Below are 27,194 nucleotides of genomic sequence, written 5' to 3'. Positions count from 1 at the left end.
TGAAAGGGGAGGGCATAAGGTGTCTCATTCACATGGAAGAGTAAATCAATGATGTTCTATAATGTGTGTAATCTGTTTGTTTTTTGGCATATAACTCAGTTATTGGATTCATGTTGTATGAGTGTGGAATTAACTTTTAGAAGTTTTAAAAATTTTAATATTTTACTTTTGAAAATTAATTTTCAGAATGTAACTAATATATTTTAGAAATTAACTTCAACAACATTTACCTATTATTATTAAAATAAATTTTGAAAGTTTTAATATTTTTGGAAACCAATTTCTAAAATATTTAATAATATTACCAAAAATTTCAAAACTTAATTTCTAGAAAATATTTTTGAAAAAAATAAAAACATGGTGAAGAAGTCAAAACCAAAAAGGAGCGAACGTCTGTGTACGTGGGCGAGAAGAATGGAGAAGAAGAAGAAGAAAGACAGAGTTAAGAGAAAAAGGAAGCAGAAACCCTCGGCGCGTGAGCTTCACCGTCTCCGTTCCTCAGACGCCAATGCCATCTTCGCTTTGTTACTCGCATCTCTCTCCAACACACCCCACTCTGTTATCTTCATCAACAAATGCCTATTCAAACTTCGCCGCTCCCTTCTTCTCTCGCCAACCTCGCTGACGCCCATTCTGGCGTTGCTCCCAACCCTACTCCGCTCCAAGGGCTCCGATATCGCGTGCCCCGCCGCAGACATCATCGGCGCCGCCTCGCTTGTTTCCTTCGACGCCAACGAGGAGATCGCTTCCGATTCTGAAACCGTCGAGGGACTAATCTCGCTGTTGCAGAGTCGCAATAGAAAAGTTCTGCTATCTGCCTGCAATGCCGTTTTGGACTTTTCCACCACCACCTTCGCCCAACGACAATTGCTCAAGTTTTCTGCGTTGAACAAACTAATGTAAGTAACCATTTACACTGCGTCGCTTTAGGTTTTGAAAATTTATTAAATTGAGTACATGATGGATGACTAAACAATTGATTGACATTCCTTAGGTTTGTGTTTCTTCAGATTTTCAAGAGTTTAGAATATGTCTGTTTATGGTCTGAGGGTGATGAAAGTCTTCCCTCTCTTAAGATTGGGATTAAGGAAGATGAACTGTCATTGGCTTTTCTCACTGCAGTTGTTGTTCTTATCAATGCCTGTGAAGTTGAGCAGCTACAGAGTATCCCACAAAGTCTTTCTGAAGCATTTCTGAGAATTTTGAAAGAGATTAGGGTGAGAGTGAGTGGTCAAGAGGTGATCAGAGGTGCTAGGAAATGTAACAAGGAAGGGCGTCTTTATAAAAGCAACATTGCTGTTAGTAATCTTGCAGAATGCGTCTTTAGGCTTTCCATTAATGCTTCTCAACCTACTGGCTCTTTGTCATTTGAAGTTGTTCAAAGAGGTCTTTTTGGTGCGAGTGATACTAGTTTTGAAGATTTTATATCAAATTACTGGGAGGTTTCTCCTTTTCTGCTATCGAAGACCAAGAGGGATCCAGATATGCATGATATGTTTGGTGCATTTGTTCACTCTTTGAACTGGAATAGGAGCGTTCCTTCCCTTCTCTCCTCGATTCTTCAACGTCTAGTGGCTTGTTTCCCTATTGCTTCAGATGAACAAAACATACTCAATTTTCTGAATGAGGTGAAAGATAGACTGGGTTGTCCTATAATCTACCAGCAGGATATACGTGTTGTAAAAACAGAGAGCCAATTGAGAAAAGAGATGCATTACTTTCAGAGCTTTCATTCAGGCTGCATTAAGGAACCTCTATATTTTACTTTTGATGACGTCTTAAAATGTGGGCAAGCATATAAAGAGGGTTACACTGTTGCCCTGCGTGGTCTGGAGTTTCGCTATCAGAGCATTGCAGCTATTGCAGATACATTAGCACTTATGTTTGGCCAACCCTCAGTGGGTGCCAATTTGTACTTAACACCCCCTAATTCCCAGGGCTTGGCCTGTCACTTTGATGATCACTGTGTATTTGTATGCCAGATTTTCGGTTCAAAGCAGTGGACTATATTTTCTCCACCCAGTCAGCTGTTACCTCGCTTATATGATAGTTTACTTGGTTCTGATATTGACTGTACAAAAGCCGGTAGAAGAGAGTTCTTTCTCAGGGAAGGTGATGTATTATATATTCCCAGAGGTTTTCCTCATGAAGCTTATACAAGCTCTGCTGTTAGTGATGATTCTCCTGGGTTCTCATTGCACCTTACCCTTAGTATTGAGGTTGAACCTCCTTTCGAGTAAGTAAAGGTTAACTTCAACTATTATTTTATTGGTTCAAGTACAATATGCTTTGGTTATGAAGGTTCCCTTTGTTCTTTTACAGCTACAACTTTATTAATTTTATTACGGCCCTTTATTTAATTTTATTTTCTCCTTTTTTTTTTTTCTGTTTTTTGTTCTATAATTTAAGAGTGTGGCGGTACATTCTATTAATTCTTCTTTTCTGCATATTGTGAAATTGGCGACGTTTGACTAGATGATGGTCAAACGTAAGTAGTAAGATTTAATCTGAACCTGCCCCTTTCTCTCTTATTCTAGTACAGAAATGCATTCATGGTAGGAAGAAACATAATTGAGTTTACCATATATATATATATATATATGAGGCATCATTTTACATGTTTTATCAATCATAGACTTTCTGCAACTGTGACTGTGCCATAATTGCATGATGCCATTTGCATTATTTATAAGTAGAACATAACTCTAAAGCTTTATATTTACAATAACAAGTGAGCTATAGGTACGCAAACAGTTATATTTATGTATTGGTTGAATCTCAACCTCTCTCAGGATTGTATAGAACTTTGATTTGGTATACTTCACCCTTCCATTTTATAGTGTGATAGCTAAGTAGTCATTCAAATGTAAGGATTGTGTAAAGTTAAAAGAAAAGGAAAATAACTCAACAATTTAAGCAGAGTCTAAAATTTCCATGACGTTAAGAATTCCTTCAGAAGGAATGATATATAAAACCCAAGAGAATGAATTAGCAAAAACATCTGCTGCTGAAGATTAGTGGGCCTTTTTGTTAATAAATTTGGTGACCTCCATCTAGGTATTCAAGCACTTGTGTACATTCACCAGAGGAAGGAGGCCTATGCCTGGAATTGGTGGTTGGACTAAGTGGCCTGTAACCAATGTGTATCTTCCATTGGCTGTGAATGGCAAACAAACATGTGGTCAGTGTCTGACAGTAAAAATAAGGATGCTGTTGCTGAGGATTACGAATCTCATGGATTGCTTGAACTTGTTTTCAAAATATCTCTTCTCAAAAATAGAAAATCATGAAAAAGAATCACACCAAAAATAGGATGTGGAAAACATGGAGGTAATCCTTCCAAAGTTATTGCCATATCTTGGAGTTTCCCCTACATGGTGTGATTTTGTCTTTTCTCTTTTTCTCTGGCCACTTCAATGTTTGTTTTTTTACTATTAGAGAGTTGTTGCCACATTTGGGCTTAGCTCAAATGCTCAATGTATTATGATGTTACAAAATCCTATTTATTGCCATTTTAGAATAGCAGGTTTTGGTGCTAGCAAGAAAATGGCTCACATGCAATCTTCCATGCCCATGGATGAAGCTCCTCTGTATACTGTCAAATAGAATGTGTCTATTCTGTGCATATATGAATGCAGTTAATTGATATTTTTAATGCTAAGAGTGATCTAATTCCATGATACAAATGATTTCACAAATAATTGATAATATCACTGTTGATTTCTTTTTTCTCTTTCTCAATGGGAAATTAGAAGTTATGTTCTGAAAAAGGAAAGTATTATCTTCATTACACTACACAGTTAACAGTCCTGGTCCACTATCGTTGGAAAACATGCTTGTTTTCAAAATTCTGAATCAATAAACTGTCATGCTAGTGGTTTCGTCTTGATGTTCTCATTCCTATCCAGTCAAATCTGGTCCATCTTTTGACTAAATGGCACTAGTAGGTCCTTCAGTCCATGAACAATGGCGATAAGCATGGGCCTACATTCATGGGGAGGGGCCAGCTGCTCCCCCATAAATCATAAATGAATTATTTTTTCTAGTTTTAATTAAATCGGCAATAAAAGTTTATAAATATTAAATATTTATACTATTTGAATTCCTAAATAAGTATAGCTGCTTTGCTCCTGACTGTAAGTTTGATTGGCTGGTTATCAAATAGCCATGGGAGTACAGGACAACCTATTGAATATTGATTGAACCACTACGACTGGCAGGGTTTGGTCTGTTCTAACATCACAAAATATTGCTTGCAGCAAAATCATCTAACACCTCTTGTTTCATAGCAATTAATTCTCATGTTTTTCATTGATGTCCATGTTAACGTTTCAGAGAAAAATTATGAATACATTTTTTGTTTCATTTTCTATATTAATTATTTTCATTCCTTCAAGTTGAATGTGTATATTGCTCTATATTGACCGATTAAAAATTATTTAGTAGATTTTGTTTTTGAAGCAGAAGACTGAAGCAATGCATGTGGAATGACCCACACTAAAATCAATTATTAAAATTAGACAAGTCTGCAGGACATAGGAGCAGGCTTTTATACACATGTCTTTGGAAAGCTGGTTCATGGACCATTTTTTCTAGTATTTTAAATAATAATGATGCCTATGTCAATTATTACCCTATTGATAAGGATGAGTATAAAATTATCAACCTTTCATCTTCTTGTTGGTCTTTCCTCAATCCCACATGGAGATTGAAGCTGGGATTTACTATAGAGATATGTTATAATGGGATTTCTTTTCTTTTGGAAGATTGCTTATTCATTAGGCCCTCCGATTAATTCATGATTTTTTTTTATTTAAAAATTCCTTTTCCTTTGATTGTTTGTGATTGATAGATTGTAAGTTATATTTGGGCCCCGTATTGATATTCTTACTTCCAAATGAGTGAGGTGATTGAAGAGATTACAAGCACTATAGCGCTGTGGATGCCAATCCTTTGCAGTTCTTTCAGAACTGCAAAGTGATCTAAACCCTTATCATAACATTCAATTATATGATTAAAAAAAGTAATAAGAAACTCAGTTTGATAAATAGGAAGCATTGAATGAGAATTGAACCAGCACTATGCAGTTATTTTAGAAATGCTGAAGTTCTTCGTCCATGGCACCATACACTCCAATAATGGTGCAACTGCATTACTATAAATGCAAGATTGTACTTTTTACTTACGAGTTCAAAATATTTTAGCCTTAATGAAAAGCTTGTTATCTCTGATGGTCTAAGTATCTGAGTTTCGCTCATTATGTGTGTTTGTCATTAAACACAGGTGGGGAGGAGTAGCTCATTTTGCACTTCACTGCTGGAGTGAAAACCAGAAAAGACTGTGTTATGATGGCTCAAATATTTTGTCTCAAAAACTTCATCTTGTGTCTGTGAATCTGTTACATTTTGCCATTGGGATCATTGGCAATTTTGATCCTAGCTTTAGGAAAGCATGCTTGACTGCTGCAGTTTCCTTGCCACCAGTTGTTTATAATATTCTTTTTCAGGGACAGAGAAACACTTTTTTCTACTTAATTGACAAAATTCGTTCTGAATCTAGATTCATGGAAGTTCTGAGTAGCATAGAGGTTGCAATTCAGAAAAATGAAGATCCATTCCAGCAAATCCGATGGCTTTGGGTTCTTTGTATGGAAAAAGAAACCAGCAGTGAAAGCAACACCAATAAATCTTTCATGATTGAAGATCTACTTTCTTTATGTGCCCAACACAAGGATAAATTAGAAGCTGCTTTTTTGAATGTGAAGTCAAGGTTTTGTACTGAGGTGGTATTTGAAGAAGTTGTAACTAGTCACAGGATGCTGCTTCAGAAGTATAGAAATACTAGAAGGCAATATATTAATGGAATGGTTTCACTTCACGATAAATTATAATACTACTGTTTATATTTTTCTTTAATTTTTATTGCTTTAGCGTGGAATATATGAAATCATTTTCACCTAGCGGAATGATTGACATCAATATGTAATAGGGCCTTAGCAGCTAACTCATCAGGTTTAGTATGTTTCTGTAAGCTATAGCTTACAAGTTAGTAGTATGTGCAATGTATTGAGCAAATTACATAAGCAATGATAGTGCATCATGAAATCAGCTCAATTATATAAACAAAACCTTTTTTTTCTCCCACACAACGCATTTCATTTATATTTATATATTGATAAAAACAAGAATACATATTTGAATAAATCTCTCGCGCTGCAAAACTAAAGTTGCAGCCTATGGTTTGGGATGTTTAGGAGTTGGATGAGTTGTTACTCCATGGTAATCTATATGAAAGACAAGATCATGGGGACTGTAACTGTTGCTGTTATACTCTGGTGTCATGGAATCTTCGTTTGCAGGGGTACTTTCCATTGCCTTGTCTGCTCCCTGCATTTTATACTGCCATGTGCCAGGAATCAGTGGAAACAATGATAAACAATTGCATGGGCATATTTATGAGTAGTAGTAGAGGGGAAAAGGCTTGTAGATGAAAGTTTGGTTTGTGCCTTCTAGGAGTGTGTGACATCCTATTTACTGTCCTCTAGATTCAATTGGGGGATTAACGTACCTGGGTTTTGAGGTCGTGGACAGGGGCTGGCATGCTCAACTTCCGTGTTGGAGTAGCATCTAGAGAGTAGCCTGTGTGTTGGGAGAGGGAATATAAAGAAAATATGAGAAGGCAACATAGAAGGAAGATAGAAGAACTCATCCTGTAATCAATCTGAAAAATGAAAATATGGTTTTGCGGGCTAGTTGTTGATTACTTGAAACAATATATAGAAGAGATGGAAGTGCATGTCAGAAGGAAGTGATGGGGGGAGAGAGAAAGAGAAAGTGTATGCAATTATTGATCAAGGAGATGAGGAAACATGTTTAAACCTACGTGCCCACGGTTCTAGTGCTTATGTTGGAATAGCCTTAGTCTCTCTCTCCCTATCTCTGATTCTTCGTACGCCTCTCTCATGAGTCATGATATGAAAATTGTGAAAGAGGCTTATTCTCTTCCTTTTTTATTTTTTTACTAATGCCTATTCTTTTCCTTAGTGAAGAAAGAAAAGATGTTTAGATCACGTGAATGTCTCATGCCAAATGAAACCACACTGCAACATCATCAACTCATGTTTTGTCCTCAACAATAAAGACTGGTTGTGATATGTCATCCTTTGGCTGCTATCTTTCTATGATATCTTACCCTTTCTCAATATCTTGCAGATTTTGTAGGCATCTCAAGACACTTGTTGGTTGCTGTAATTTAGTCAAGGCGTACCCTATAAACACTAAATCTCCTATTCTTTCGTCTATTTGTTGTACTTGGACCATCCTAGTTGAGCTACATCTTAGTTGCCACATGACTATCTTTGTTTTTTGGATTTGGCGCTTGGGGGCTGTGGACCATCTCAACTAAGGAGAAATATAACGCTCCTCTCTCATACACTACTTATTACTCTATGCATTGATCAATGCTCTTCAAACAGTACCCAAATTTTATTGGAAATCAGTGTCACGAAAAATATTGCAGGAAAAGCATGTACTAACTTTTCCCCGGATTTCTGTCAAATTATTGACTTTATTTTTTTGGTCCTTTTTAAATTACGAAATAACCAATAAAATAAATACACGTGTGTATTCATGCAAATTCATACCATGATTTGGTGTACTAAATAGCAGAACTAGATCAACTTCATTTCATTTTCAGGTAACCAACATATCCGTTCTACTCTTGCTGACTAATTCTATTAGTTTCATTAAAAGAAATGTATGTCAAGAACCAAATTAACCCAAGAGGTCAAGCCAATATTGAAATATCTATGTCTTTAAGAAGGTGTTCACACATTAACAATTTCAATAATTCATATAATTAACCTTTATTGAGTCATGTATCCAAATTTGAGGAGGTAGCTAGATTGAGTAGTCGTGTTTATGTCTAGGTTTCATTTGAATACTGAAAGGGACTGGGGTTGAGAGCGACAACTCCATTGTTGTTTGTTAACAACATAAGGGAACACTTCCCCTAATTTTGATGTATAAAATGAAGTCTGAAAATCAAAGCTGAACAAGTGCATGGACTAATTTATGAAATTCTATGACCTTTGCTCTTTATTTTCCCAGAGGGATGCAACCCACAACCTAAGGAACGTAAATCTTTCCACATGCACCAACGTTATAACTGAAAAGTTGAAACATGGAGGGAGACATGAGTTGTACAGTTAGGGTCTACACCACATGGACCAAATGAAGAGTCGGTTACCTAACGTGGACCAAAACACAAGCCCTCATCATGGCCCGTGGTGTGCTAATCATCAACTAGTAAAACATCACATACTTAGATAGCATATCCATTAGCTTTGGCTGTTAATCAATAGCAATAACAATAATTGTTGAGTATTATTATAAACTAACACTAACTGCCATTGAACTTTTCATCGCCTCTAGCTGTTAGCTATACCGTATCAAGATTAACACTTCACCAGTTGATCATATATACTTGATAAAAAAAGCTTAAAAACTTATATAGTTCAAACATCGTATTATTTGTCAGAAATGTTGTTATAAATACAATTATACCGTCTTCAAACATCGAACAATTTCTGGCTATTACTTTGTGTCCCAGTCTAGTGACTTACTGGACCGTGGCATTGGTCCAAAACCAAAAGTAAAAAGTTTTTATAAAAAAAAATATAATTAACACATTTCCACTGTAATTGTAAAACATCAACTGTGATTATCAATAATTTTTTTTATTAATATTTTAATTACTATTATTATAATAACATGCAACTTTTTTCCTAATTCCTCATTACGTTTTCGAACAAATTTCATATCCTCGATCATTTGAATCCAGCAGTTAACGACACTCAGTAAAAATATAATTTTTCACTATATTTGACACTAACCGATCATATACAAAACATTTAGTGAGAAGTTTCCCTCATTTCCAATAAACTTATTGAGATTCCAATGAAAATGTTTTATTTATTACTCCTCCTTTAGCACTCCTTCATTCTTAAATTTTGGTTGTCCTAGTATTTTATTATTTCAAAACTTTGATTACTTAATCACGTATAGTAATCTCAAATTCATGTCATGAGTATACGACTGCGTTATTACTTAGAGAAATTTTGTTATCCATGGGAGTTATATCTAACTAAGAAAAAAAAACTTTGATTACTTTAGAATTTCAATTAAGACATAATGTTGTTCACTTTTTACAATTATACCCTTACATATAATAAATAATTAAAAAGATAAATTACTAACTTTGATCTTCAAAAGGTATAGTATATAAAGTGGAGTATTAATACTACTTCTTAGTGTACTTGTATAAAAAAAAATTACTCAGTATCATTTGCATTGTAAAAGAACACTATCCCATCAATGTCTAATTTAGAGGTACAATTATAAATTGGAGTACTAAGCTATAAATAGAGTAGTTGAAAATAATATAGAAATTTGTAAAATAGAAAACGATAATATTTTTTCAATTTATATAGTTTAAATTTTTCTTAATTTGTGTATAAAAACCTTAAACAACCATAATTTAAGAATGAAAATAGTATTTTAAAAACATTTAATTAGCATGAGTCTATAAAAAAATTATAAAAGTCATTCAATATTTACTTTTTGAACAATGTTAAATCCTCGTTTAGAATTTTTCTATCACTCATTCTACTAATAATAAATAAAGTTTGGGTATAATATTTTTGTGTTCCGTAAACTTTTTGAGTTTTTTTATTTTTTATCCTTAGACATTTTTTTTAGTGTTTTTGGTCCCAGTATTTTTTGTTTACTAAAAAAGTTTTATTCTTTATTTATTCAGGATAATCCAATGACTTACTATGTCATTAATAATCTAATGAAGTAGTTATGTACAATTTACTATGATTAGTTGTTTTTTATTCTTTATTTATTCAGGATAATTGATGATGTGAAGCTAGTTGATGCACTCTTCTCATCTTAGTCCTCAGCCCTAGTTTTTCCACTAATCCAATACCTTTTCGGATGCAAAACGATTATTTTGTTTTTTCACAATTATAATGCTTAATATTCTTTCATCCATTAATAAATGACAATTTTTTTAGTAATGTTCTATTCTTGAAAAATTACTGGGTGATATTGGACATAGAAGTAAGGGTTATTTTGGTTGAGTGAAACAAAATAGAATGAAGAATAAATATTTAAATTAAAATAGTGTAATAGGTATAAAATCTACTAATTTTTCTGAAAATTTCATTTCATTTATAAGCTATAGTGATTTTACCAAAAAAAACAAGTCATAAGAAACAATGACCACAATAAGAAATTGTAAGATAGTTTAGGATCACCATCACACCATGTATTTATAATTCTAATAAAACTTTATGTAATAGTATGTTTTTAAATATTTTTAATTTATATAAAAAAACAACACTCGATTAAATCTGAGTAGAAATAAAAGAAAATCATAACAATATTGAATTACATAATAATTTTTCATTCACGACAAAAGTTATTTAGTCAAATTAAGTTATAAGTTAGTTAAAGGAACTTATAAGTTCATCGAGTGAATTATCAAACTCTAAGTTATGAAATTTGAAATGCTTGGGATGAAATTTAATTGGCAACGTGGCATGTATTTTTTAAACAGCTAGTGACGTTTTGATGAAAGTATCCTAACAAAAATGGTACCACTCCTAGCTCGGCACTATATTTTGGCTGGCTAGCTATACCACCTTATCTCAGGCAGTTAGGCAGCAGTACCGCCAGCTGCAATGAAATTTGTTGTGCTAAAAGTTGCTGCTGCATGCTATATAATATAACTCTACGTTACGTTCTAATAGCTCCAACATCTCCATTATTACTAGTGTATGATTAGAAGAAAATGCTCCATATATCCTTCGTGTATATTAAATAAAACACACTATGATTTTTTTTCAATTTGGGTTTGTACAATTAGGAAGTAATTGAACAATTTGCATGGAGTACCCGATTCATGAAAACATATAGTATCACGGTCACAGAGATTCATTTAGTTTCTCAATTCAATCCCTTTAGTATAGAAATTGAGTAGAGCAGATCAAATTTGTTTAATTGAAAGACAACCTATGTCTAATTTGTCGATACACGATCAGTAATTATAACTCTTTTGCGAGCTGTCACAATCAGATCGAAGTGAGGATGGAATTATTGAAAAATTAACTAGAATAGCATTGATTGCGTATCAGAATTACCTGCATGCCTCGTTCTCCTTTCGATTTTATTAGTTATTATTCTTAGATTAATGATTAAGAAATTAATAAATATAACTTTTCATTGAAAATTATGTTAAAAATGTATTAAAATGTTACACTTTTTTCTTTCTATTTTTAATATTTTACTGTAAGCTAAGAGAGATGTTTTGGCAGATGATGCTGTAGTGCAGTATTTTCTTTCTCAGCAGGCATGCATATGTAGACTATAAGATTATTTGATGATTTTTTAGACTATATATATAAGATACTAATGGATAGGAAAATCGTTTTTCTTTTTCAATAGTTGTTATAATGCTTTGTGCATGAATGTTGTTGCAGCATGTATATGGATTAAGGCAGCTAGCACTTTGCCTTTGCCTTGGGTAACACTACTATTGCTATATTCATCATTTGTCTTCAATATCCGGCAATTGACTATGTGCACAATATATGCTAAATTTCGATCAGTCTGGTCCAACACCTTAATAATTAGAAAATTAGCAGTGCATAATTAACTAGCTCTCACAATTCACGCTAATTAATGCTTGGGAGAGGTAATTAAATTAATTGAATTATTTGTCAACTATTCGAGTGAATGAATTTATTAATTTTTTAATTTATAAAACTTATTTCTTTAACTGAAAAAATAAACTCAAAATTAGAGTTGATTAGCTCTCACGATTCACACTAATTAATGCTTAGGAGGTGTAAATTAATTGAAGCATTTGTCAATTATTCGAGTATGTAAATATATTACATTTTTTTTATCAAACTCATTAATATATTCAAAATAAAAGTTGTGCTCAATTATAAACAAATTACATCATTGAACTTGCTTGTAGATTAATTAATATGTAGTTTTTTTAATTTAGTTAGTAGTTTTGAGTTTTAAAATTGGTTTTGCGATTACGTTTAATATTCAGAAGAAGAAAAAACTGTCTTTCATATTGATCAAACAAGATTGTTTCCCTCAAAGAATACTTGTTGTCTTAAAAAAAGTGTTACGTACGTCCAAGTTTTACAAATTTAGCGTTAATAATTGATAAATATTTCTTGTATGTGTATAACACTTAGAGTTATAATTTTATTATTACATTTAATTAGATAAATATATCATTTATTTATTACCTCTGATCTTACATATAAATCTTTTTCTTAACTATTTCATAAGATTTAAGAAATTTAGTTATTTTAATTAATATAGTGTTAGATCTACTCTTATAATATAAATTTAAATGTATAAACTACATTGGAAAATGAGATCCTTTCACTTTCTCAGTTAGATATTATTAATATATATATATATTAACCAACAAAAATATAAATTTTATCAAAACAATTAGACACCAACAGAGCCACAAGTTGTGGACTTCTTGGCCAAACCATTACATCAAGTACCGTCTAATAATATCTATTTTATGTTGTGAATTTGAATATGCATCTCAAACATTATTGTCATAATTTGGCAAAATAATTATCATTCAACCATTTCAAACTATTTTATCTTTATTCGTATACTTATCTTTTTAATTACGAATCTTTTTTTTAAAAGTAAAAGACAATTACTTTTTTTTTGTATCCTGTCATGTTTTATTTCTTTATCAATAAATTGACTTTCAATAATTTAAAAAAAGTTTGTTAATAATTAAACATAACCTTATATCATAATTTAAAATTACTTATTATAAATCTATAACCTATTTTATACATTTAAATCTATTTATTTATTATGAAATGTAACTACAAAATTATTTAGATATTAAAAAAGATATATTTATAATGAAGTTTAATTATAATAATAAATATTTATATTGTGAAATACTCAAATTAAAATAATAGTAATTTATAACTATTTGTGTAACTATTAAAACCATTGTCTTAATTTTTTTTTTACCAAATTAATTTATGTACGTTTACTTAAGTGTATTTTTTTTTAAGGAGAAAACAACTAAGTACTCGATCAATTCCGAGGAAGTATTGTGAAAATAATTAAAACAAACTTCTCAACAAAAACTTCTTATAGAAAAGATAAAAGATAGTATTATTCTATACAATGTTTGGGTAAAAAATTATATTATAACGTATATAACTCTATTTATAATTGTAGAAAAAAAAAACTCTATTTTATAAGAACCATATTTTTATTTTTCAAATAAAGAATCATATTTTATATAAGTGGCCCCACCCTTCTTTAAGAAAAACTATATCACCTCCATTGTAAAAAAGTTGATTTTATTAGCATCATCCCGTTGACGTTTTAGGAAAAGAAAAGTGATTTTTATTGAAAAAATAACTTTAATATTTCTTATGTAATAAATATTTTTTGATAAAAACTATTTACATTTATTGTTTTAACATCAACCTTAAGCGCTAATGTTTATAATAAATATTGGTAAAAAAAATCATTTTTTTTGTCTTAAGTATCTGTATGATGAATATAAATGAATTAAATGGATTAAAGTTAAATTTAAGATTTAAATGAATTCAGTTTAAATAATTATCTTTAACCATTGCTGTCTTCCATAAAAAAAATTCTGTCAATCCATATTGGCAAAAAAAAAAAAAAAGAATATTTACTGGATTAGTTTTAAACGCACAAAATATTCGATTTTAGGCCAAAAACTTAAAATCGTGATCAATACTGCAGTAAATATCTTTTTGAAACATGCACCAATTTTGTTTAAAAAAACGTGTAGTAATTTCTTTATCTCGAGTTTATGTCAACTTTTCAGTTGCCACACCATTAACTCCAAATTAATAACAGTCATTTTATTAAAATGTCCCTCATAGACTCATATATAGTCCCAATAAATCACACATGGAACGTGTGCCTGGTCTAATCTGGGAATGTTAATTGTGAGTCATTTTGCTGATTAACAGTTATATATTTTGTTCGTTTATATATTTTGGTTTAAGTTTCCTGTTTGGTCTTTTGGCCGATTATAACAGTTTTTAAAGCATGATATGAATTTGAATGTTGGAACCCACTTGTCAAGACAACGCAAATCACAGGGAAGTACAGGGAAATATACCATCAGCTGACTCGAACAGTCTTAGAATTTACATAAATAAAATAAAATTGTCAAATAATATTATTAAGAAAAGTTTTGGTTTCCTAAGAGGGGTCACAATCTTAACGCATGCTTTTACTTTTTTTATCATTACATTTAATATATGAGTCGTCATTACATTAGCACCATAACTATTCTACACAAAGCAAGTAGCTCAATAATAACTGATTGAAATTGAATTTCTATGACCAAGACCAAACCCAACAATAAAATCTGTATTAAATCCACCTCTTTCATAAAACCCAACTTTCCCATTTGACTATACAACAATTCAGTCGCTTCTCTCTCTCTTTCTTTCTCTCTCTAATGGAAGACAATAATGAAGAATGCATCGCGGGGCTATGTTTGGGACTGGGACTGGGATTGGGATCAGGACATGTTCCAAAGAAGAATAAGCAGAAAGAGAACAAGGCTGTGGTGTGCCTAGACCTAGCGTTTGAGCTTTGTCCAAAAGGAGAAAAAGCCGTTAATAACGTGAATCATCATCATGATAAGGTAGAGAGAATCAGCTTGGAGAGAATCCACGACTACCCCAATGAAAAGAGCACTGATTCTGATAACAGCAACAACAACGGATGCAGAAAGAAACTGAGGCTTTCCAAGGATCAATCATCCATGCTTGAGAACAGCTTCAAACAGCATAGCACTCTTAATCCGGTATTCATTCATATACATACAACAAGCCTTTTTCTCATTTTAATTAGTATAGTTTTCTAAGAACTTATATGTGTGTATGTGTAGATAACTAGATATATATTTCATAGGGTTAATATTAATTCTAGGATTATTTTCGATAAATTGATTTTATATAAGGAAACTAATTTAAATTGCACGCTGCAAGTCGTTAATAAAAGCCATATATATGTAACGCTATATATTAATTATTTTGTTGTCTATATGATCATTTGTATCATACGTATTTATCAGTTATGTTCTTTCGTTTTGTTTTGTACCATGAGGTAAGAGGAGTTTTATATGCGTTGGTTTTGGTTTCACATGCAGGTCCAGAAACAAGCACTTGCTGATCAATTGAATTTAAAAACTAGACAAGTTGAAGTTTGGTTTCAGAACAGAAGAGCAAGGTACGTTAATATCGCATATAATTTCCGTTTCATTGATCTTATTGCTACCTTTATTCTTCATCAAGTTGCTTTGCATTAATTATCTGGGAAGAGGGTGGGGGAGAAAAAAAGAAAGAAAAAAGAAGCAGGGTTTTCTACGGTTTTATTTGTTTATCCAATAATTTATTTATTGTGTTGACTATATCGACCTATGGTGTATGCATTTAATTTCAGTAATGGTTAATTATTATATACTAATAATGAATATAATAACTTTTCAGGACCAAACTGAAGCAGACAGAAGTGAACCGCGAGTTGCTGAAAAAACACTGTCAAAATCTAAGCGATGAGAACAAAAGATTGAAGAAGGAATTGCAGGAACTACGTGCAGTTAAGGTTGGACCGTCGCCACCATGCATTCAACTATCCAAAACGGCGACCCTGACTATGTGTTCTTTGTGCCAGAAACTAGTAAATTAAAGCTCGATGAAGGAAACAACAACATAGTTTTAGAGATTCTACTATATGATTAGATGAAACATATATATATATATATATATATATATATATATATATATATATATATATATATCAAGCACCGGTTACCATACGTATCAAAAGCTTTCTAATTATAATTAGAAGGAAAAACAGTACATATTATTATATTGCTCCGGTCCCCACATCACAAACATATACAAAACTGGGGCGGCTTAGATACATAGTCAGTAATTAATTAGATGTCACTTATTGATTCAATTTATACTAATTAATCAAAGTTAACTCGCCAATATTGTTTATACTTTATAGGTTTTGTGCTTTTTCCCTACAAATTAATTTATGTGTTTCTGTGTTAGTACGGATATGGAATAAGTTTTTGAATGGCTGAAACTCAAAGAGAAAACAATTCCCTGAGTCAGTCCAATAATTAGAGGTATGGGTTTAAAGTTGGAACATTGAATCTGAGCAAGATAGAATTTTGTTTTATATTTGTGATCCATGAGAGATGGGTATTTTCATGCTTCAAATCAATATATAGCCAACTTAACGTTCATCGTAATTTTAAGAGGAATAAGTTCATTTCGTTCTATAAGAAACATTTAATTAATTAAGGTCTTGATATATTTCTTTATTATTGGTGGGTGGTCCTAAGGAAATCCTACCGAAATTTCACTACAATTTTCTTGTTGACAGGTTTGGAATTCTATATCGATAACTTATGCTATACTTCTCTTCATGGTCTCTAACGTGTTAACTAATTTATTTTCAATCGAGAAAATCATTACACGTTTTGAAACCTAGTTCAAATAGAAAATGATCATCGTTATTATTAACTAATATATATCGCTCAACGATCCAAATTATATTAGTCAATATTTTTGTAGTACTATATCAAGGTGTAGTCCGTGGTCACGTGTATTGAGAAGGCATATATATGCAAGTCACATTTAATTATAAGCACCCCCACAATACCAATTCTATGTGTGTGCGTTGATGTGTATCTCTTTTGTGCTTGAAGGTGGTGATTGAACCAACCCACAAGTAGGTTGGAAGTCACAATATGGCTACCGCCCATTGAGAGAAAATGCATGGGATTTGCTAAGTCATAATCCTGATATTATCCAACTAAGTGCTGCCAATACTTCAAATCATTACTAACAGAGAGTGCGGTGCCCTTATGATGGCATTATACACAATACAAGATGCAAATTGGTTGTAGAGAAACTTTATAGCGTGTTTTATGGGGGCTACCGAATTACTACCCAACTTGGACCATATAGAAATTAATGTGTCTTCTCCCCACACATCATTTTCGGCTTGGCAACCAATCCAGGTTGAATGAATATTCATAAACAATTATTTGTAAATTGTAATGATGAGTAGGGTATTTGTAAGTGTAACTTTGAGTACAACAAGTAGTTTCTCATAAAAATGTGTAGATATAGGTATACCGTATACGTATCGATCATGACCCCACCTTATCAATACTTGGATAATACTCCAAATCATAAAAAAACAAATGAGTTCATTTTTTATTTTAATTATAGGAAATATATAAGTTCACTTTAAAATATATTAACTATTACTTTACTTTTATCCTCTTAGTTTATTATGAAATTCATTAATAAAATACTATCAATATAAAAAAAATAATTTATGTACTGACAATATAAATAAAAAAGTATTATCATTTAAATCATAACCTGTTAGTATAATAAATTTATTGATTTTTATAATAATTATATTAAAAATTATATATATCAACTACACCAACATATGTTATTGGTTTGCATGAAATTGAACTTTGCAGAAAAATTAAACTCAATATATATAAGTCAAATTTATTGGAGGAGGGAAGCAATTATCTAGTTATACCATTTAATATTTGATGAGTATATTTGAAATAAAATTTAAATTTAAATTAAAAAAGTATTTGTAATCATTTATAATTAGGAATTGAATTATCTTTGAAATTATCATTTAATATTTTCTTCATCTAAATTACATGCATGTTTTACTTTTAATCAATATATGCTCTTTTTAATGTTTTCTATCATCAATATCAATTAATATTAATATTACAAACTTAAATTTCATTTAAAGAGCAATCTACTATTTTTAAAATGAGAATTCTTTTAAGGGTTATTCTATCTGCCCTATTAAATAATCAATAAAAAAAAACTTTTAATAAACAAATCAAGTTAGAAACGTTTTAAAAATCACAGTAAGTACATTAATAATACTTTTTAATACTTGTTTACTTTTAATTTATTAATCCATACTCGATATATAGATTTGCATTTGCTTTATTTCAAAACTATATTTTTTTAAACGATTTGGGAATATGTTTTTATACGAAAAGGTTTCATAATTACCTAGTAGACAAAGCATAATTAGTTCTAACTGCCAACCATAAAATATAATGTCACAACTATGACCCTAAGAAAGTCATAAGCCACCATCAATTATTTAGTTTGTATCATAATGGACACCATTACGAATTCAGTTTGAAAATATACATATCTTTAGGTTGCTAGTTATTTTTAATTAACAGGAAAAATCAACGGTTTTGCCAACACATCGATCTCTCCATGATTTCTAATGTATTTTTCTTCTGATTTTTAATAAATTTATTAATTAAGTTCTCAAATAGTATTCTTAAACACTCGTTACCTAGAACTAATAATTATACTTTTGGTCTTTTACTATATCGTCAAAATTTAATTTTTGTTCCTTCTATTTTTTTTTTGCATGTAATTTTAATTTTCTTTCATTCTAATTGTGCATTTTTTTGTTTATTTGTTAACTGGATATTCAATATTTAATAAAAATAACGAGGCTAACTTTATTGCACCACCATTTTAACAGAACCATGTTGTCGTCACCAAATCATGAAAAAAAAGGCGTTAAAATCAAAATTTGACGATAATAAATAGATAAAAATGTAACTAAATCCAATTATTTTTCCATTGCATCCACTTCTTTTCATTTGAACACTTTAGAAGAAAACATACTATTTTTATTTCTTTCTCATTTATGATAAAAAAAAATGTAAAGAATTTAAAAATTAGGTAGCTAGAAATAAGACATAATTGAAATGCTAGTGATTAATATTGTCTATAAATATTACTAAATGAGTATACAAATAAAAAAATTCTAAGCAATGATTAAGGAAATGTTATTAAACATTATAATATTTAATGTTATTGGAATATAACCAATAACTGGAAAGACGTGAAGATCAATCAAAGTAAATTTTGCTTACCAATTTATTGCTGGTTTAAATAAAATTGGACTAGAATCCTTTAAGTTACGAATTTAATTTGGAGTCTTATAAATAAATAAAAATATAATTATCAAAAATATTTTATTAAAAGGTAGCCTCAAATTTTTTCATAAAAATTAATTATTTACAAAAATACAAATACCTTATACATATATATAATGGGAAAAAAGTGAATTTTCTCAATGTTACCTATTCATTTTTTTTTTTGTAATTTTTAATATAAAAAATATTGACCATAATCCATATTAAAAAAAATCTTATTTGTTCAGTAAAGTAGTGAAAATTGTAAAGTAACTGAATAAGTTATGTGCTGATAAAAAAAAAATGAATAAGTTATGATTCATGAATGAGAAATCCAATATCTAAACTTAGGTAACATTTAACTATTACATATTTGACTATCAGCCAGCAAGTCAACATCTTTGTCGATTGATAAGATCCTGACCAGTGCTTATTTGTAATCAGCTTATTTTTGTCTGATGTGTATAAATGAAAAGGGCAATAAGGATCCCGCAGTTTCTACGTTGCAGACATCAAGAAATCATCTCCTTCCCATTCTTTATCTACCTTTTTGGGCACGCCAAATACCATATTTTTTAGCTAAAATAATAGTAAAATGCTCCCACTTTGAAAGGTGACAAGTGACTGATCGAAGCTATTGCTAAATTTTAATAGCAAGGAAAGGAATGGCTTTTTGTGAAATCTCTCCCATGATTTTCCTTGTCTGATTGAATTTCCTACAAATATACTCTTATTTAGCGTCTCATTTTGTTTGGTGTTTACAAATTAAAAAAATCTAATTAATATTTTTAATTTCATAAAAATTATAATGTAATTTCTTGATATGGTTTTTGTTTTTCATATTTTATTTATTTATTTATTTTCTCACTCTATAATAAATAGTTACAAATATAATAGAAAAATAAAGTCTATTTTATGTTAAAACCTATAAAAGATTGATGAGCCTATTGACCTTAATAGGCCTACCACCCTAAATAGGTCTATTAGTAATTATATAATTTTTATATTATTATGTGTAATATACATATTGAGTAATTCAGCAAAAAAAAAAACATATTGAGTAAATGTATTATAAGTGCAAAATATTTTTTTACAACTTATAAGTGAAAAATATTAAAAAATACATCTTTATATCTTGTATAATTTTTAATTACTTAATGGTGCAATTTTTTTTATATTTACAATATATGATCAAAATTAAACTCATATTATAATGAATTAAAATAATACGCACTTAATGATTTAAGAAGAAAAAAAGTACTCACTTTATAAACAAGTTCTAATTGAGTAATATGTATATCAATTTCGGTAAAGATAATTTGACCAAAACGTTGACCAAGAATTATTGTACAAACCCGCCCGTACAATACGATAATACCGGTCTAATATATCAAATTAGGAGGGTCGTGGCGTATCTTGTTTTTATTTTCTTTGGGTTATAGTCGTATCTTTGCATCATAAGGATTATTCCAACATAACTATAATTACGCGGGTCCCCATTTCCCTTGTGCAAGATTTGAGATTGGTATATATCTTGCCACTTAAGCAAATTCTCTATTTAATTAACACTTCTTTTCGTTACACATGAAATTTGACTTTTGTTCATGTTTATCAATTTATTTATAAAATTCTATATGACTAAACAGTTTTCATATTCAAATATATATATATATATATATGATAGTACACTTTTCCCTTGTTTTACTTTTTTTACAAACTTTTCTTATACGCGATAGAGGCAAGGCCCACACCAATTAAGAGATCGGGTGACAATAGTCTCGTGAGAGAGAAAGAAGGAAAAAAAAAACATAAAACAAATGATCCTGGTCACCAATCATTTGGTCATCCCTTTCATCAGCCTCCACCAACTCCATTTCATAGCAATTGAATTGAATAATAGTAATTTATAAACCAATAAGATTTTGCCCGTGCTATACCATGCATAACACAGTGGTGTGAAAAGTGTCATTGCTTCATGGAAAATAAATAATCGTACAATATAATCTGGAAGGTTGTACTTATTGAATAGTTCAGCTTATCTAACTTAACCGTTTGAATTGAATTCAGAAATTATATGTATAATATAGAGGAGAGGTACCCCCAAATTCTGTGTTCATTCCAATTTCACAATACAGACACAGGATGAGAGTGACCACTGCATTGGGAAAGGTCAACTATGTGAAAACAATGAATCAAACACTCAGAATCCCAATTGAGATTTGAGCAATGAACATGGCCCACCCAAAATTGGCTCCTTTGTTCCCTTTACACCGCCAGAAGGGACTTATCTGTTATCTACATTATTTTGTTCGCAAATTGGACTAAACCTTGGAGCCCATAAATAGTTATTTGCATGACATGGACCGAAATGATTGCCCAATGATAGTCCAATCGGTTCAACCTCCAGCGCAAGTCCAAATCACTGTATGTCCTTTAAAAAAAATGGTTCAATTTCTATAAATTTGTATAACTCAATATAATAAAAGAATATGGTCGGTGAAAATGTCTAACACTCTTACAGCTTGTGGTTATATTTGTACTTTCTCTTTTTGCATATGTATTAATCGAATTAGTTCGATTAATTGTCAACCCTAATCACCATCATCAATGCTTAGTAGGCTGGCCTTTAACATGCCTTATCCGAATCACACTCCTTACTTTAAAACCATAATTTATCTATAGAAATTAAAGAATAAAGTACATCTTTTAGTAATACCTGAAAGATTAACCTCATCAATATCCTGTAGATTTTAGCAATGAACAAATGGCATCACTAATTTATACTAACTTTTCACTTGATTATGTGCAATGAAGTACACTTTTCCGGGTTACCCGAATAACTAATCTCACGATAATATATAAAGGGGTACCACGGAGAAGAAACACTTTCCATTGTCACCTTAATGTAAGCCGTGGCCCTAGAGGTTTTGTTTTCTCTTTAGTTTCCCCCTTCTTTGCCGCACAAAAAGTAAACTCCTTGAAAGCAGGAACGTGTGTAAGTCAATTCCTTGAATTTGTTTGTTGATAAACAAGAGTGGCATAAATTAGCTCATTCCATGCATCAGGGACCCCAGGAAGACACCAATGGCTGCAATCCTGCTTCCTTGTAGAGACTTTCTTTCCACCCATAGTATTCTTGCCAAAGACAGATGGGTGCCCATCCTTGCGGAAATTGGTCAGCTTTGTGACATTCAATAACTTTACGGGAACCTTCATTCCCCGGATAACTTCCTCTACTATCTTCATTTTCAAAGGATAGTTATTCAGGATAGAGCCATTAAAAGCTGGTTCAGTTTCACCGTTGCATGACCCACCTGAGTCCCAGTCCCCACCTCTGTCAAACATTCATCAGCAATGTTATATGGTTGAAAGAACAATTAGTGGTGGTGCACAATTGATTTCTTCTATTTTTCTTTTCTCCATTATGATATTGAAACAATAGGTCTAGATTTCTTTTACACAAACATGATCCTCAGTACAAAAAAACTGGAAAGGGAAGGGGACAGTGATTTTATGTCAGAGGAAATATATATGGAAAAGAAAAACAGCAATACCTGAAATGGGCATTAGAATATCCACGATAGTAAACAATCTGTTTTCGTGGATTGATATTATCATCGATCCATTTTCCCCAGGTCTTTATAGCCTTTCTGTATGCCTCAACTGCATCAAATTTTGGATACAGATAATCACCTTCTTTATAGTAGTTTATCCTGCACAAATCAGATTCTATCACTTTTTCTGCTAGATTTATTTATAAAAACAAATATGATTATTGTTCTTTCTTTCTTTCTTTTGATAGATGACTTGTTAATTTCAAGGAATGAAAGACAAACCAACCCGTAGAAGTGAATGAAAACCAATTTAAGAAAAAGGAAAAACAAAAAGGGACAAAATATGTTAGAACAAGTGTACAACTTTTCTTTCTTCATAACTTTTGATAGTATAGTATATATATCAAATTCCTTGTTGCCAGGATAAGTTTAAAATAATAGGTCAGCATTCTTGTGCTGCAATGCTAGCACGAATCCTTTAATCCTTTAATTACTTAACCAAGCTACAGTTCAATAAACATGGGGGAAGCAAACAAACACACATAGCCAGTTTCCAAAATTGATTGTATACAATTTCAGTGCATAAATCAATCAAAATACAAAATTAAAATAATTGCATCCTAACCCTCGAGCAGTTTTTCCATGAGTCCACCAGTGTCCAGTATTGAAGACAAGAATGTCAGCCTTCTTCCAACGACCCGATGTCTTGTCAATCCGATCTATTGACAATGTAGGATTTGAGCTCCCTTGTCCACTTAGACGAACTCCTTCCCTCACAAGGAAATGAGATCTCACAAATAGCACTGAGCAATTATAGTCCTGCCAAAGTAATCCAAAATCTTAGCACAACAAACTGCATTCTGTCCATCCACATTTTCTTGATGCAGGAAAATATAGCAGTCCAGCTGCCTGATCATTTTGTACTTCAAAGGAAGTTATGAAGTTTTAACTTCTAATATAGTTGAAATATTTTTTTGGGAGAGGAAAAGAAACTACAGCATCAGCAGGATTTATACTTGCCAACAATTTTGATTCAAGTCAACCAGACTTTTAAGAGACAAATTAACAAGAAATTGAATACATGGGAAAAAAAATTCCAAGAGAAAACAATAATATAAAAAACAGGTCATGTTATTAATGCCTAGAAGAAACTAAACATGCAAGGGAAGAGGAAAAAATTACCTCAAATTTAAAAACAAAGTAGCCTCTTCCTTTTGTTATTTTGTGTCCGTGTACCTCATACATTCTGCTCTTATTGTGCAGGCCTTCACGTAGTATGCACAGAATGGACTCAAATTGATTCCGGTTCATAGAATCTCCAACCAGCATTAGTTTTTTACCTTTCAGTCTCACCAAGAAGTCTGTGGCATTAAACCTTCACGTAACATTGGAAAGAAATGAATGAAGCATATATGAATAGCTATTTTTTCAGTAAACTACTAAAAGATGAAAAGCAAAGAATAGCTGTTTGAAAAACACTTTAGTGACTATTTGTAATTAACTGATACATCTTGCTAGGGTGTAGGAGGTCCCTTTTGTCAACAGAAAATCAAAAGATGAAATTAGATGAGATAAATTTGATTTATAAAGCTTTCTGTCAACAAAAAAATCAAAAGATCAACAAATGATGAGAAACAAATCAAACCATTGTCTGAAGGACCACCCAATCACAAGGAGAATACGTATAGAAGCTAAAAGTAACCAGTTCATGCTTCATTATGCCATGCAGAACAGGATTCAGTGTTTCCATTTCTCAACCAAACAAAAAGCACAACTCTTTGAATGACCATTGGATAATATCTTTTAAAGTGAAATGTGGAAATAATTAACAATAGAGCATACCGCTCTCAGCTATGCTTCAATGGAATTTGAGATGCTATAATATAAGCATGCATTATGATATATAGGTCCACTAATAAATTAACAGCTCAAGATATATATTGAAATGGTATATAAATGAGATGATCAAAAGTTATAAACTGGGAAAGGATAAAAAAAAAATTGATTGCAAGTCAAAAAATCATAATGCAATGGTTAATTTACATTCTAAGATTATGAAAAGAATACGATATGCTTCTTTATATATCAGGTCGAGCTTCCAGATGTCACCAACTGAAAAAATGTTTGAGCCTTTTTAGAAAGGTTACCACAAGAAAAATGGATCCCACCCATTACTTGAAATATTGCTACCAGAAACCATGTTGTTAGAGGAACCAAACTAATTTGGTAAACATTATTTCCAAATTTTACAGGTATGGGTACCATTTCTAGAGCCCTTCAATCTGAATTAGCTTAAAAACAAAAATCACAGTGCTGAAAATTCATTTTCCTCCAATCACCTAGGAATCTGCAGCCTAGTCTGATACATTAAAATTATATGCTTAACTAATGATTTTCTCATTGACATGTCTTGATATGAAAAAGTTGTTGACCTCATGCTGGTCCCCATGGGGAACATCCATATCATGTTTATTGGAAGAGAAGCAAATTTACTCAAACCTTGTCTACACTTTTCTAAAATACGCAGTCCACATACTTCAATGCATTAACACAATCGTTCTGTAACTAACCACTATCGACCATCATCCTCATCAGAGGAAGCGGCTATATATCCACTCAAATTGAGATTTCACATGACAAGAAATTTTTGTATGTATCTCTTTCCATAAATATTCACAATTTTTTATAAAACTCCACTTATTTAACAGCACAAAACGTAAATAGAGTTCCTTAGGTGATATCTGTACTGCTCTCCTATTAGAAATGAGGTTTCACCTCAGTAATATATATAATCCTTAATGCAAACTTTTATTACGCGGATTAACGAGGTGAACTTCAATTCTAGCTGAAGAATAACACAAACAACACCTATAAAACTGTATCTAAGTTTTTAATGTCCTATTTAATATGTATGAAAAGAGAGAGAGATACAAAATTTTGACGTTATGGGAAGCAACAAGGTTATTTTATTTGAAAGTAATTCCTTTAATGCAAGAGGAATGATTCTCCCATGAGTTGCTATGAACATTAAAGAAGAAAATAGTAATCGAATATAAAAGCAGGGGAAATTGACAGAAAAGGAAATGAAGAAGTAGCAGCTAGTGTTAGCAATGTGGCCCAAAAATTAAACAGAAATAGTACTTGAATCGTGTTTAGCAATAAGAGTGAATACATTGAAGCCCTTCGAAATGGAAATGGAAATGCGATAGAGTACCTGGGAAGATCACAGGCATCAGGTTTCCAGCGCCAATTGGTGTAGAGGGTGTCGGTTCTTCCGTTAACTTTGCAATCGTAAGCCTCGTCCACATAAGGGCAAGAACCCGGTTGGTAAATCGGGTAATTTTCATCCTTCACCCAGGTTCCCGTGAACAAATCGCATTCCTTCAAATTCAACGCTACATCTTCTGCCGCATTTTCTGTTGCCGGTTGGGCATCAGATTCGGCATCGGTGACATTGTCCGTGGCATCGTCAATGTCACCGACAGGCTCAGGTTGGGTTTCAGTGGTGGTGAAGGAGGAGGAGGAGTCTGGTTGCTGTGGCTGTGGGGGCGGAGGCGGAGAAAGAGGTTGGAGGAGGAGGTAGAGATCTGAGTGGATGGAGGGAGTGGGGTGAAGAGTTGTTCTGGTGGAGAAGAAGAAGAAGAAGAAGATGGAGATAAGGAACAATGCCAGGAAGAAGAGCGTGGCTACAGTGAAAGGCTTCTTCTGAGAAACCATGTTCCTTCACTCTCAAACATACCCAATACCATGTATCTCCCTCTTTCCTTTCCTTAGCAAGCAAAATAATCATCCAATGCCTAAACATTCTTTAATTAGGATTTGTTTATGTGAATGTAATGAGCAACACCACAGATTTCTTTTCTTTTACTACTAAACCCATGTTTCCTCAGTTTCTAATATAATTTTACTTTATCTTTTTTTTCTAAAATAAACTATTTTTCTTAGGCAACCATATTTAAATCATATAAAATGAGTAAATAGGCATTTTGGTCCCTAACTTTTGACTTTTTTTGTAAATTAGTCACTATTTTTTTGAAATGTAAAAAATAGTTCATATCTTTACATCCGTTATACAAATAAGTCTCTATCATTAAAATATAATTTTCACTGTTAGTCATATGTCTACGTGATAAGTTTTTGTCCATGTAAGCAAACACATGGCAAGTCTTTGGACTGAATTGAAATTTAGCGATAGTAACTTTTGGCCTCACTCTTCTCGTACTTGTTGTTGTAGGGACCTGATTCTGCATGCTGGTTGTTGTAGTTCAGTGTTGAGGGTAATGGATTGCAATTGAACTATCGGCAACAAAAGCCATTGTACTTGATTCTTCGAATATGCTATCAGCTTCTTCAGGTGGTAATCCTATCATTACCCACAGTACCGATGCTAAAGGTATTGGTGAACCTGTGGAAGAAGTGCCACATTCAAATTTTAAGGAAATGAAATCACTTCAGAAAGCAATTAACAATTGTATGTTAAGTGTAAACAATATCAAA

At 31.8% G+C, this 27,194-nt stretch overlaps 3 protein-coding genes and 1 long non-coding RNA gene across 4 annotated transcripts; 2 read left to right on the top strand and 2 right to left on the bottom strand.

Moving 5' to 3' along the window:
* Positions 1-383: 383 nt before the first annotated feature.
* On the top strand, positions 384-5,915 carry LOC102661714 (uncharacterized). The gene is made up of 3 exons (XM_006600399.4): positions 384-899; positions 995-2,236; positions 5,284-5,915. Exons 1-3 carry the CDS (start codon positions 415-417, stop codon positions 5,888-5,890), a joined length of 2,334 nt encoding a protein of 777 aa, XP_006600462.1. The 5' UTR covers positions 384-414; the 3' UTR covers positions 5,891-5,915.
* Positions 5,916-6,097: 182 nt separating this feature from the next.
* LOC100808348 (uncharacterized) lies at positions 6,098-6,757 on the bottom strand. Its single transcript, XR_003265223.2, has 2 exons — positions 6,568-6,757; positions 6,098-6,398 (listed from the first exon to the last, which is right to left on the bottom strand). It is a non-coding gene; the product is annotated as an uncharacterized lncRNA (long non-coding RNA).
* Positions 6,758-14,459: 7,702 nt separating this feature from the next.
* Positions 14,460-16,126, top strand: LOC100813377 (homeobox-leucine zipper protein HAT22). Its single transcript, XM_003550591.5, has 3 exons — positions 14,460-14,934; positions 15,280-15,359; positions 15,620-16,126. The coding sequence occupies exons 1-3, from the start codon at positions 14,584-14,586 to the stop codon at positions 15,816-15,818; spliced, it is 630 nt and encodes a 209-aa protein (XP_003550639.1). The 5' UTR covers positions 14,460-14,583; the 3' UTR covers positions 15,819-16,126.
* A 5,676-nt stretch (positions 16,127-21,802) lies between these two features.
* Positions 21,803-26,501, bottom strand: LOC100812845 (protein trichome birefringence-like 5). The gene is made up of 5 exons (XM_003550590.5): positions 25,912-26,501; positions 23,880-24,072; positions 23,323-23,516; positions 22,698-22,856; positions 21,803-22,477 (listed from the first exon to the last, which is right to left on the bottom strand). Exons 1-5 carry the CDS (start codon positions 26,412-26,414, stop codon positions 22,144-22,146), a joined length of 1,383 nt encoding a protein of 460 aa, XP_003550638.1. The 5' UTR covers positions 26,415-26,501; the 3' UTR covers positions 21,803-22,143.
* Between the last annotated feature and the right edge of the window lie 693 nt (positions 26,502-27,194).

Source organism: Glycine max, chromosome 17 (assembly GCF_000004515.6).
Source record: "Glycine max cultivar Williams 82 chromosome 17, Glycine_max_v4.0, whole genome shotgun sequence".
NCBI lineage: Eukaryota > Viridiplantae > Streptophyta > Magnoliopsida > Fabales > Fabaceae > Glycine > Glycine max.
This window is presented reverse-complemented; position numbering and strand designations above follow the sequence as displayed.